The sequence below is a fragment of the Phaseolus vulgaris genome, chromosome 7, assembly GCF_000499845.2.
Source record: "Phaseolus vulgaris cultivar G19833 chromosome 7, P. vulgaris v2.0, whole genome shotgun sequence".
NCBI classification, from domain to species: Eukaryota; Viridiplantae; Streptophyta; class Magnoliopsida; order Fabales; family Fabaceae; genus Phaseolus; species Phaseolus vulgaris.
Window position 1 is genome coordinate 29230615 of NC_023753.2, and position 12971 is coordinate 29243585.

Genomic DNA, 12971 nt, shown 5'->3' on the forward strand with positions numbered 1-12971 from the left:
CTGTTCTTCATGGCACCATTGGCATTCTGAGACGTCTACGAAGCTATTGCGCATGTAGTGTGTAGAAAAAGACTTTCTTAAACTACGTCAAAGCAAGATGTTAACTGTTTTCTTTAGAAATGTGTTTCAGAATTGTTTATGTGAAATTGAGACAAACAACCTTTTGCTGTAAGTGATTTTTTAGAATCCAATATTCTCATTCAATGATGCATTATCACCTCAGTAAATCTAACGAGCTTAAATAACTTAAACAAGTCTGATAATATTATTCATATAAAACTTATAATAGGAATAAAAATATCTTTTAAAATTCTGTTTTCTAGAAAATAACAATTTATTTAACTTAAAATAGTTTTTATTATTTAAATTGACTTCTAGATGAAAATAATAAGTACAAATACCACTGAAAAAATTAACTGTATATTTATTTTTTTGGAAATATAAATCTCATTCATTTTCAATTACGTTGTCTATTAGTAGACTATTTTTTTTCTTATAAAAAATCAGGTATAACAATATTTAATAAATTAATGTATTGGATAAAGACACTTGACATCTCAACCTTCATCAATCACTAACTATTTCTCATTGTAGAGGAACATTATGGATGCTTAATCTCTATTTCTCGACCAATTACCACTAGACGTGGGTTATGTTATATAACTCACACTAGTTTGGTACATCAGTGTGAGTATAATTCGCTCAGGAGGAATCTGCAACAACACAATTCCTTTTGGTTCTCACTTGAACAACTTTAAGCATACGGTGTTTCTTGAGTATGTTGTTGTGAAAGAATAAAAGATTCTAACTTTTCATTAAAATCTTTCTTCAATGACTGTCGAATGTGATTTAGTTTTTTTTTTCAAACTACATCTTCATCTCATGCAAGACGTCCTAAATATAATATATTCGTGATTGAGATCCACAAAAACAACCATGATGTTAATTTCAATAATAAAATAGAGATATAGAGCACTATCCTAAATGACAAATGTTCATCCACAAAAGTTTAAATTCAATTGTAGAGAAATGTCCACTGCCTCAAATGACAAATAAAGAAGGAATATGAACACACTTAGGGCCACCAATATGTGCAAAAATGTTCTTGTCACCGTTGAAGAGGCCAATGAATCACGAGAAAGAAACTGTGAGGAAGAAGAGCCTTGTGCTGTTTAAACTAAGTTTTAGGTCAGAGTCTCTCATATTGACATAAAAATGTCATTTTATTTACAAAAATGACATCGTACTTTTTGTACATTGTGTAAATACATATTCGATGTAAAAGTTGCAACACAGTTGACTTGTTTTTCATTGGTAACACAAGACAAAGAATAAAAGGAGAACAAATGGACATGAATGATCATATGTTGAAAATGAATTTCACATGTTTATATGAAGAAGGCAAGGAGAAAAATCCATCCAACAAGAAAGATTTACCAAATCAAATATAAAGATTTCTAAATTTTAAGGTAATAGCAACCCTAAATTGTATTTGAACTAGGTTTTCAACCCGTCCTATACATAGGAAAAGAATGCAAGATATTAATTATTTATGAAGTATTGTTAATCTATTAATAAATAAATAAATTATAAAGCAAATATTAACATATAAAAAATATAAATCAGTATATACGAACAAATAAAAAAACTAAACATACTAAAATTAATATAAAAAATGCATAAACATAAATAATACACGTAAATAAATAAATAAATTGTTCAAGTATCAACAAACTGATACAAATTTTGAGAAAAGTAAGTAACAATAAACAATAATGTAAAAAAAAGATTCATCCTAAAAGACTAATAACTTGAATTTCATTATTTGATATGTTAACGTCTCCTTCAAAAACAATCTTATTGTCTTCTTTAAAGTCATTTCACATACAAAAATTATTTCACTCCACTTCAAGTTTTGTCGATTTATTTGACGCATTTTCTTTCATTATTTTGTATAAAAATATAAAGTTTGAATGAAAGTTAAGGTAAATCAATTTTTTAATTTTATAATATAAAGACGTTACAAAAGTCAAACTTGTTACTATTTAATTTGAACAATATGGTTTGGTGTGATGGAAGAGAGATTTTGCCTTCTTTTTATAAAAAATGAACTATTTTCTTAAGCTTTAAAGGCTTGTAGAAAGGGAAAAAAGCATTGATGAATATTTCATGAATTTGGATATCATCGAGATTAAGGACGAAGTGGAAGAAAACATGGAAGCCATCATGGTTAGGTTAAATAGATAAATTCAAGATGTTGTTGAATTACATAATTACCCTTTGAAGTTTTTGCGCATCAAGTTACTTAAATACTACCTCACAAACTTATTCAAGTAGGTCATCCTATGTACCATATACATAAACAAATATATTACAATATCATGATGCGTCCCTTATGACATTTTCAGTACAAATAATGAAATATTTTACTTACCTAAGTGTAACTACAATTCACATTTTGTAATATTAAGAGTTTTATACTATTAATTAATATATAAAATTCATCCAATATTTTAATCAAAATTTGATCTTTCATTTGTATTAAATATAATTATTATTATTACAAATTTCTAAATCATAATCATTTCTACCAAACAATAAATATTCCAATTTATTTATGAAACATGTAATCTAGGAGTTAAAGAACAACTTCTAGATTATACAATTTGAAAAAGAAAAATACACTTTCAGATTTATCAATCGAGAAGAAAAATATACTTCTACATTAATCAATATATTTTACAATCCATAAGTTAAAATTTTAATATTAAAGATTTCTAAATAGCACAATCTAGAAATAACTTGAAAACAAATTAAAGATCTACTATTGCTCGAATACATTGAAAAAAAGAATACAAAATGCTTACTCAAAGGAGTCAGCTACCTTCAACCCTTACACACCTTTGTCCAATACAATGTCCAAAGCAATTTGGGTTACAATGGAGGACAACACAGAAATGAAGCTTTTGGGAGGTTGAAGGAGTTATAAATCAGAAAGGGCAAAACGTTTTAAAAATGGGTGCAGGAAGTAAAAGTTCGAGTTGAAATGGTGAAAAGCCCAATACAAATTTACACTGGAGCCTAAGCCCATAGTATCACCGTCGTCCTTGCCAGCGTCGATACTCTCTTTCTCTGTCTCTGCAACTGCAAGAAATGGAGATGGAGGAAGCAAATACGATAGATCTCTGCGTGCTTGAATACTCAGACTTATGTTCGCCATCAACTTCATCCACAGTGGATTCCATAATGGAAGCTCTAGGGCCTACTGGGCCAGGCCTCCTCGCCATCACCGGCGTCCCCAACGCATCCAACCTCCGCTCACACCTTCTACCTCTAGCTCGGAGCCTCGCTCTTCTCCCCCGCGAAACCCGAAAAATCGTTCTCAAGGTAATTCTACCTCTTGTGTATATGTGATTTCTCAGTGGAATGTTCTGATTCTGATTCTGATTCATTATTGCACATAAACATCAACCTAGGGTTTAGGTTTAAAACAATTCAGTTTTGTAGGGATGCTCATTGTGCTTGCATTGCGTGCTTTCTTCCTAGGAGCATAACTTAGGTGGTGACGTTCCTCTGCTAAATCCTGATAGGAGTGTGTCCTCCTTTGCCATGCAACTGAAATATGCCAAATCTCCACTTGTTGAAAAAACAGTTAGCGACTGCTGTGGTACTGAATTCGAGAATCTTGGAAGTTATTTCCAAGAGCTAGGGTTTTGCATGATGGAGCTTGGGCTTTGCCTTGCTCGAATATGTGACAAGGCTATTGGTGGCAATGAGTTGGAGCTGAGTTTATTGGATTCACGTGGGGCTAAAGGGAGACTCATTCATTATCATTCGCATTTAGATGCTCTTCTCCTTAAAAAACATGAAAGGAGCAGAACAACAAGCAAGAGACGTGCTGGTAATGTGAAACCATTGGAAGGGTCAGAGTTGAATTCAATTGCCTGTGATGTGAATCCGGGTGGAATTCATTCAAATTTGTGGCAGCAGTGGCATTATGATTATGGTATATTCACTGTTCTAACGTCTCCAATGTTTATTCTGCCATCTTATTCAGAGGCAAGCAAAACGGAAAATCCATTTCCCTCATCTTGTTTTGATGAATGTCAATCGCCAACTGGGCATACATGCTTGCAGATATATGATCCTAATAGGAAAAGGGCCATCATGGTGAAGGCCCCTCCAGAAAGTTTTATCATTCAAGTTGGGGAAGCTGCTGATTTAATCTCAAAGGGAAAGCTTCGTGCGACCCTGCACTCTGTTCATAGACCTTCCAAGTTTCAAAATTTGAGCAGAGAAACTTTTGTTGTGTTTCTGCTGCCTGCATGGACTAAAACATTCTCTATCTCCGATTATCCTCATGCAAATTCCTCCTTCAATGGGTTCCATGGTCAGTGTTTAGTGGCTTCGGATGAGGAGCAACGGCAGTCTGGACAGGATAATGATAATCTGACTCAAGAAATTAACAAAATAGTTCCCCCTCTTTCGTCACGGTTGAAGGAAGGTATGACTTTTGCCGAGTTCTCACGTGAAACAACAAAGCAGTATTATGGTGGTAGCGGTTTGCAATCAAATAGGTGACCAGACTATGGTTAGTCCTGTTTCAAAGAATATCCTGTGTCAAAGATAGAGATTGATAGGTTAAACCTCACTCATTATGTATTATGGTGGTAGCGGTTTGCAATCAAATAGGTACCAGACTCTGGTAAGTCCTGTTTCAAAGATAGAGATTGATAAGCTAAACCTCACTCATTATGTATTACGGTACCTTTTTTTTTGGAACAGTCAAATTCTTGCTAAAAAGATAGACTGTGCAGGACTACATTTCATTTAGTAGAAAGTAATATGTTTGCGGGAGCTGCTCAACAATGGAGAAATTTGGCCTGCTAGTCTTGAGAAAATGCCTTTTTGTTTTGCATTTCTTATTTTTAATTTTATAAATTATAAAAATTGTTACTTTGTATTTGTTTTATAAGATTTAAACAGGGAAGGCTTTTACTGATTTCTAAACTGATATTCTAAAACTGAGAATAAAGCAGTGAACATAAATAAAAAAACAAAAGACCTAAAAGAAGAAACAAATACTCCTCTACATTATTCTACCTTTTTGTCTATTCCTCTCCCCCTGTTCTTTATATAACTTAGATTATGTTGATTCAAATCACCTGCATGTGCCATGCTAAATTTTGTACCTAATCCTGGACTCAATATAGGAATTATAAAAGAAAAAGAAAAGAAAACGGCTGAAAAAGATGACCTGATCATGCAACTGAAAGATTGCTTTATCTTGCAGCTGCTAGCCGATAAAGAATGGACATGCATTTAACAATGGCTTCACTCTTTCGGCCTTATCACATTATGTCAGGAAATATCTGCCAGGGAAGGTTCTCTTATCGGTCTTTAGCTTTCATTGGTTCCATAACTTTGGCTTAAACCAAAAACCTGCACACATTCACTAGAGTAACGTTACACGCACATATAATGATATATGGATGTATAATTGGCCTGGAAACAAATGTGAATATGTGGCTGCTCTACATCAAGAGGTCCTCTGGTAAAGAAAAGAAAAAAGTTACACTTGTGATTTTCTTTTAAGACGAGGCGGAAAGAAAAGAAAAGGAAGCCTATCTATGCATCCGTTAGTACAACGAAGTAGCCACTTCCGTAGGTCTTGCTTTTTCATTGGTAGTGGTCCTGAAGGGTAACCAAAGTTGACTTGAAAAAGCAAATGTGGGTAGGAATAATTTTCTGAAAATAACCTGTAAGCACATTTGAATGCAATTGGAATTCAAGGGGAACAATCGTCATTGAGAATTCGAGGCAAAAGGAACAACATTTCCACCTTTTGTCAGTTATGAAACAAAATGCTCCGAAACCAAAAAGCTAAGGCTGTTTCTCAGAGCCCTTTTTTTTCCCTTTGTTCAGAGAATTATGAGAGGGGGGATTGAGATCGTGTTCATGCCCGTGGCCGAAAAGTAAAGAAAACAGCAGCTTATGAGTGATGACGTCTCTATATGCACGCGCAATTTAACACAGGTCCTCTTCTAGAACACAGCTTTTTTGTCCAACTCAACGCTGGAAAAAAAAATGTTTCTGCTAAAACTGGTTTGGACTTCTTAACCTGTCGGCCATGGACGTCACCAAATCCTACGACAAGAAGGAAGACATTGTCCACTGTATAGCCCGACACTCCCCTCTTACAATGGTCCTATTATAAACTCATCAAATTGGCTAGTAACGTGCATAATTTAATCTCATTTCTCCTTTTCTTACTGGATTTCAAGATTTTTAATTTTGTGGGAACTGGATCTGGCTACAGAATTTCAATTTGTTCTGAAAGTAAAGTGGGAAACTACTTCACTCTCAAACAAAGAATGAAATTGAGGTTGTCTCTTTGCTGCATTGGTCAAATCTTCCCTATATCACTGATAAAAACATTGATTGCAATGACCATATGCAATGTATATCAATTCATGTGTATAGTACTGCTTTGGGAATTCGCTTTGTTGGTCCTTGTTAATAATTTTTTAATGGTGCAACAGTTCCTATTCCCTTAAGTGATACGATTTGTACGTAAACAAGATTCCAAATTTTATTAACGCTATTATTACCTTACCAGAACTTGCCCCTATTCAAGTGCTTTTTCTTTTTGTCTTGTTCATAGTTAAGTTCCTTCTAGGCACTAGCCCATTAGCCAGTATTTTTTCGTGTTTAGTCCTTTGGGAAAAGGGGTATATGCAGCATTCGACTACATGCCTTTGTCCTTAATTTGTAATGATGTATTAATAATTTAATATTATAAGCCTGGTCCACCACTATTGTCACGTGAATTGTTATAGTTAAATCATGAATGATGGTGAACATTATTCGTAATTATTGCTTCGTAATGATAGGTGAATGAGTCACTAATTATAGCTCAACTATATGTTCAACACTGATTTTTAAAATTATATGATCTTCAGTGGCTACTCTTCGTGATATCAATTTAATAATGTTAGAATCTGCGAGAGGAGCTATGAAGATTGTGTTAAAATGACAATTGTCACCCAATTCTCCCTACGCCCTAGTCTCTCATATCGAACACAAAGCAGAAACACAGTACTTTATTTCCAGTATGAATTTCACAGCAACGTACTTCACATGATCAATCCTCACTGTCCTTAAGCCACTTTATCACCTCTGCTTACCGGGCATTACCTCAGGAAATTGGCATTATCATCGTAAAATGTCTGAGTTGAGAAATTTTTTAATTTGAACAGAAGAAAATTAATGCTTAATTCTGAAAAACAACTTTTTTTTGTCATTTTCTCTTCACGAAATAAACAAATATAGCTGATATTCTCTTTCACTTTGTTTCGTGGCAAAAAGAAGATGAAGAAATAAAGATAATGAGATGAAGTAGGAGGATAAAATGAGTCTAATCGCTAGACATGAAATAGGATGAAAAGAAATAGAAAAATAACAAATCCTACTCAAATTTATTTCTATTAAAAAGTGACAACAAATGAACGATAAGTACTGTATGGCTTTTGTATGATTGATTTTTGCATAATTTTGTGTTGTGAGATGACACATACTCATTCACCTTGTTAATTAACTATTTTTTGGGATTCTCTCATCTCTATTTCTTTTTATTTATCTTAAATTAAATACCCCCAAATGTATCCTATATCTTATTTATTTTATTCACATATTATTTCCTCTTTATTTTTATCTATCCCATTTAATGGAAAGTTATTTTTTTTTTCAATGTTAACAAACCGCAAGAGCAATTCCAATAAAAAATTGGTTAAGTGGTTCTTAGAGGTAAAAACACATTATTTAGTTTGAAATACCATTAGAGTGGTGTTGATTGAGAAACCATTGCATAAAAACAATTCTTGTATGAGGATGTAGACTAGTGAAATAATTTATTGTCGCTTTTAATATAAGGTGAAATTTAGATAAATGTAGATACGTGAAGTGAACCAAACACGTATTGAAATATTATTATTACCTTTCTACCACAAAGTGTAAAGATCTATTTTTGGAGTTCTTAAGCAATTTTATCATTTAAGCCTTACTAATTTTGAAATTTGATGTGTATATTAAGCCCTACTGAAAATGACTTCAGAACAAAAGGAAAATGTACCATTAGACATGTTCTTACACACTCCTGAGTTCCTCAAAGATTCCACTATATATACCAGCCCTTAAGGAAACCAAGCCACCTCTGCAAACTTCAAACTTGTTAGACCACAGACATGGAACCCAAGTTCACAATGAATTGTGGCCGAAATGAGTTCCTCAAAACCAGAACTGGTACTCATTTGCCAGAAAGCCCAAGAGTACCAATGGAGTTTCTTTCAAGATCATGGAGTGCCTCTGCTATTGAGGTCTCTAAAGCCCTTGCACCTCCACCACCTCCTTCTTCTTACACACCTTCCAAGCCTCCCATTATACCCTCTTGTGTCACCAACTCCATTTCCGAAGAAACCTCTTCTGCTAAGTCAGAGGAATTCTCAGCAACCATGTGTGGCAACCAGTTCTCTTTTGCTTCCTCCGCTACTTCACAGCTCGTCCTTGACCGCATTATGTCACAGTCAACTAGAGAGGTGTTCACAATCTCACATTGTTTTTCTTTCATACAAAAGCCACTTCATTTCTTTTGGTTCTCATGAGGGTCTTTCTCATTTTGCTTATTTTTGTTTTTTCTTTATATGTATCACCCCGTTTTGGTTTGAAGATGCCTGAATGTGTGATGTGTGTGAGACAGGAAGTGTCTCCATTAACGTCTGGTAGACTATCTCACAGCAGTGAACCTTTGAATGGTGGTGCTTCTTTAACCGGGACGGACAGTCCACCAATCTCTCCTTCTGACGAGTTTGACGATGTTGTCAAGGTATCTCTCTGTTCCTTTCCACTTTCTTTTTCACCTAGGTGGGGCCCTCAGCTACACCACTGCTTACTTTCTCACAAGTACAATAATATTTTTGTAACTATTCTAAGCCTTTTGTTCTTTCTCCTCTTCCCAATCTCACTTTTGAATGCTGCTTTATCTTTCTTCCTAAAACTATGCTACCTGTGTAATAAGGTATTTCAGTACTTAATTTTGAAATGCTGGATATGTTTTAAATTAGCCTTAAACATAGATTTTAAACACGTTTAGTTGATTTCAAAAATATCAATGTGGGGGCGTTGCTTTGCTATTACTCATGTTGATTAAATATGAAAAAATTGTGTACTGGTACGACTCACTGAGTCGGCCAACACTCAAATCAAGTCATCGTCTAAGCAATGTCGAGTCGGCCACATGATCGACCGATTCTTAAAGTTTAGTCAATGATTGATTAAGTCAGTAGGATAAATATGTGATTAAGGATTATTTAGTGCAACCCTAAATACGAATCAAATCTCTAATCCGGTCCATCAACGAAAATCCATTAAGGTAATATAAATATCATGCATTTTAAGGAGAAAGATACGTATTAGCTAGATAGAAGGCAGAAACAATCATTATCTAGATCTTCGAAAATATATTGTTTTGTATTGTGTGTACTTACAGAAAATTTTGAAAGTTCTATTGTTTTTAAAAGGCCCGCTGTGATTTTTGTTTTATCTGCCTTTAGGTGTCACGTTACTTGTTTTATAATTTCTTTTCATGTTTATAAATAATTGTAGAAAAGTTTTCTTTGTCATGCTTGCATTGCATTAGGATTTAGGAGGGTTATCGTGTTCACCTGCCATGAAAAACAGTAAAAATAATTTACAAAATAAAGGAGCTTGAGGGCCAAACTGATTCACCTGCTAGTCATGACTCATTTTAGTTCCCATGGCTGCATGAAAAAAATAACTATGTTCACAGCTATTCAACAATAAATTGCACATTTATGGTGGCGTTTGATGCTTGGTGCTCATGGGTTTTCCATGAGTTAGGATCAACTCTACTTTATTTCACCCACCCCATCACACCTAAAGAAGGAGCTAGAGCCTAATGTTTTGGAGGGGTTGTGACTTTTCATTTAAAAAATCAAAGTTTTGAACTTTGGATAAGACAGGCTGAGTTTTGAACTGTTGAAGTGGGTAATGAGCACGCTGCTGTTTACTGGTATGGCTTCCAGTTAACTTATCTTACCTGCCAGGTGATTGTCTCACAACAGGACAAAGATTTTGACTGTCCAGTGTACCTTATCTCCAGGGTCACGCAAACAAAACAATCTTCTCATTTTGGAATTTTTTCCTGGCAGGTAGAAAAAGTTCAATTTGTCCTTTTTACTACAAAGAAACCAAAGAATAGAGTTGGCACAGGAAATATGTCTAATGTTCTTACCTTCATCACAGGAACCATGAAATGAAACATTACATGTTTGGTCGACTTGGATTCTTCGTAATCATGCCGAAATAGCAATTATGTTATTTTTTAATGAATTTTATATTTTTATTTTGTTGTAAATAATTGATTGTAAGTCTATAATTGATTCTGAATTTAAACAATTTCAGATATTTTTTCCATTTATAGAAAATTTTATGTTGAAGTTTAATCAAATTAATTTTATTCAAAATCAATTTATCCAACACTCTCAAGTGGCAAGGTAAGTAACCATGAATAATTGAACAAGCATTCTCTGGATTTGAGATGGAACAATTTTATAGTGTTAAATTGGTCCAACAATGGAGAATAATGATGCTAGACTTCATGTATCTACTGCAGTTTTTTCGGGCAAACAACTCCATTCACCCCTTATTCAATGGTGGGCGAGCCATGAGTGGTGCTACAGGCAATGCCACTCCTTGCTCCGGACCTAAAACAGTTGGAAGATGGTTGAAAGACAGAAGAGAAAAGAAGAAAGAAGAAAACAGAACCCATAATGCTCAACTTCATGCTGCCATTTCTGTTGCTGCCTTAGCAGCTGCAGTTGCAGCTGTCACTGCCGCAACGGCAGCCACATCTGCGGCTTCCAAGGATGAGAAGATGGCCATGTCTGTTGCTTCTGCGGCCACTTTAGTTGCTGCTCAGTGTGTAGAGGCCGCTGAAGCAATGGGAGCTGAGAGAGATCACCTTGCTTCTGTGGTTAGCTCTGCTGTCAATGTCCGTTCTCATGATGATATCACAACACTTACAGCTGCAGCTGCCACAGGCAAAGTTTATTACTGTTATTATAAAGTGTTTAATGATCATATACTAAGAACTTTTAGAAATTTCTGCTGACTAATTCGGAACAAATCTATCATAGAACTCTGCATAATGTTAAGTGACTTGACCAAAGGGCTAAATAAGTTGCTTCAGCTGTAAAGAATATACTAGGATCTGTAGTTTCATTGTTGATTGATCCCTTAGTACCAGAAGGAACTTGTACACATTGGTTGCGAGAGATAGTCTTGTTATGTATTTTTCTCTCTTTCTATAGCCACTTGAAGGACGTGAATGTGATCCTTTAATGTGCAGCTCTACGTGGGGCAGCAACCTTGAAAGCAAGAGCATCGAAGGAGGTGTGGAATATTAATGCAGTGACTCCATTAGAGAAAGGAGCAGTTATTGGAATATGTGGTAAAAGCAACAACAGTAATTCTAGCACCAGTGATAGTGGGGAGATTATGAATGGTGACAATTTTTTGGGTTCCTGCAACCAAGAGCTCCTTGCTAGGGGCACTGCATTACTCAAAAGGACCCGCAAAGGTAATTTCAGTAACTAACCAACACATCTATATATTAGCCATATGGAATTTATCTCTTGTTTACAAAAATATTAAACTCAATTTTGGTAATTGTTGTAGGTGATCTTCACTGGAAAGTAGTTTCAGTTTATATACATCGAACAGGCCAGGTATTTGTTCTTTCAAAAATTCATATCAGATGGAATTGAGTACGTGTCTCCATTCATCACAATGCTAGCAACAATTTCAGGTAATGCTGAAAATGAAGAGCAGACACGTTGTAGGAACTATTACCAAAAAGAAAAAGAGTAATCTACTAGCCTAGCATATACTAGCAAGTTATCAACCACCTAACTTTATTTTGCTCCCATAAGAACAAGTCATAACTTTTGCTTTTAATTATATTTGCAGATGTTGTGTTGGATGTGTGCACAAATTTAGCAGCGTGGCCAGGACGGCATCTGTTTAATGAGGGTGAAGAAAGAAGGTATTTTGGATTGAAGACGGAAGCCAGGGGCATTGTGGAGTTTGAATGTAGAAATCAAAGAGAATATGATATTTGGACCCAAGGGGTTTCTAGACTTCTTTCCATAGTTGCACGCAGACAAAACCTAAATGGGGTTTGAGCTGCACACCTAACACTCACATTGCCAAAAGACTCTGTTTCTTTCTACTGCTTCATTGTTTAAACCACATCTATGTATTTAGCTGTATTTTACTTTTATTAACAGAAACTTATGGATTTTGTAACTAAAGAATGAACAAACTACTTATTTTCTCCCTTTTGGCTAAAATGCAGATATCAAGTCCTCTTGTTATGTTTTCAAAGGGCTTTGTAACGTTTACTGCTAAGGATTATAGACTAAAGACCATAGACAAGTGTTTATATTCAGTGCTGGTCGATCTCAGACCAAAAAATTAAAACTAAAGAAATTGAGAAATTTCTCCACGTTCAAAATTAGTGACATACTTTTAACGAAGTCTAAAAAATAATCCAAAATAGTTTTAAAATCTTAATCCCCTTTCCCTTATCCGCGTGATTTAACAAACCAAAATATTAGCAATTTATATACATATTTCACTTTTTTTTTTCAATCCACCCATACATCTATCTCTTAATTAATTTGAATTATATCAAGTTTAACTATATTAATTTTTAATTATCATAATTTATAAAATGCATTTTCTATCTTCAACACAAGTATGCATGTAGTTATTATATAACTGATGAATGATTATATAACTTATGAATGATTAATATAACTGATGAATAAAATGGATTTAGCTTAACTTCAGGTTTTTACCATTTACAACGCTAATTACATTCATATATAATT

The 12971-nt window shown here is 34.5% G+C and overlaps 2 protein-coding genes across 9 annotated transcripts; both read left to right on the top strand.

The window, feature by feature from the left end:
• Positions 1–2914: 2914 nt before the first annotated feature.
• Positions 2915–6478, top strand: LOC137829744 (uncharacterized). Of its 5 annotated transcripts, none has more exons than XR_011084073.1 (3): positions 3013–3387; positions 3547–4705; positions 5294–6478. XR_011084073.1 is itself a non-coding variant. In XM_068636631.1 (2 exons), the coding sequence occupies exons 1-2, from the start codon at positions 3154–3156 to the stop codon at positions 4579–4581; spliced, it is 1269 nt and encodes a 422-aa protein (XP_068492732.1). In that variant the 5' UTR covers positions 2915–3153; the 3' UTR covers positions 4582–4896. The 5 variants fall into 5 exon arrangements, 2 of the variants coding, with proteins under 2 accessions (XP_068492732.1, XP_068492733.1); XR_011084074.1 differs by having other exon boundaries at positions 3095–3387; positions 3508–4705; XR_011084075.1 differs by having other exon boundaries at positions 3137–3387; positions 3500–4705; positions 5294–6402.
• Positions 6479–8008: 1530 nt separating this feature from the next.
• Positions 8009–12428, top strand: LOC137829746 (VAN3-binding protein-like). 4 transcript variants are annotated; one of them, XM_068636634.1, is made up of 7 exons: positions 8009–8594; positions 8756–8881; positions 10691–11117; positions 11426–11656; positions 11755–11804; positions 11885–11942; positions 12046–12428. In XM_068636634.1, the coding sequence occupies exons 1-7, from the start codon at positions 8244–8246 to the stop codon at positions 12258–12260; spliced, it is 1458 nt and encodes a 485-aa protein (XP_068492735.1). In that variant the 5' UTR covers positions 8009–8243; the 3' UTR covers positions 12261–12428. The 4 variants fall into 4 exon arrangements, with proteins under 4 accessions (XP_068492735.1, XP_068492736.1, XP_068492737.1 ...); XM_068636633.1 differs by having other exon boundaries at positions 8116–8594; positions 8726–8881; XM_068636635.1 differs by lacking the exon at positions 11885–11942 and having other exon boundaries at positions 8113–8594; positions 8726–8881; positions 11755–11884; positions 12046–12181.
• Positions 12429–12971: the final 543 nt, after the last annotated feature.

What these genes read in the sequence shown, in the direction of transcription:
- LOC137829744 (XM_068636631.1), top strand. Translation starts at nt 3,154, where the DNA reads ATGGAGATGGAGGAAGCAAATACGATAGATCTCTGCGTGCTTGAATAC. An exon ending in CCCGAAAAATCGTTCTCAAG is followed by an intron (nt 3,388 to 3,546) that starts GTAATTCTACCT and finishes CTTTCTTCCTAG; the next exon opens with GAGCATAACTTAGGTGGTGA.
- LOC137829746 (XM_068636633.1), top strand. Translation starts at nt 8,244, where the DNA reads ATGGAACCCAAGTTCACAATGAATTGTGGCCGAAATGAGTTCCTCAAA. An exon ending in ACTCAAAAGGACCCGCAAAG is followed by an intron (nt 11,657 to 11,754) that starts GTAATTTCAGTA and finishes TAATTGTTGTAG; the next exon opens with GTGATCTTCACTGGAAAGTA. An exon ending in ATATACATCGAACAGGCCAG is followed by an intron (nt 11,805 to 11,884) that starts GTATTTGTTCTT and finishes CAACAATTTCAG; the next exon opens with GTAATGCTGAAAATGAAGAG.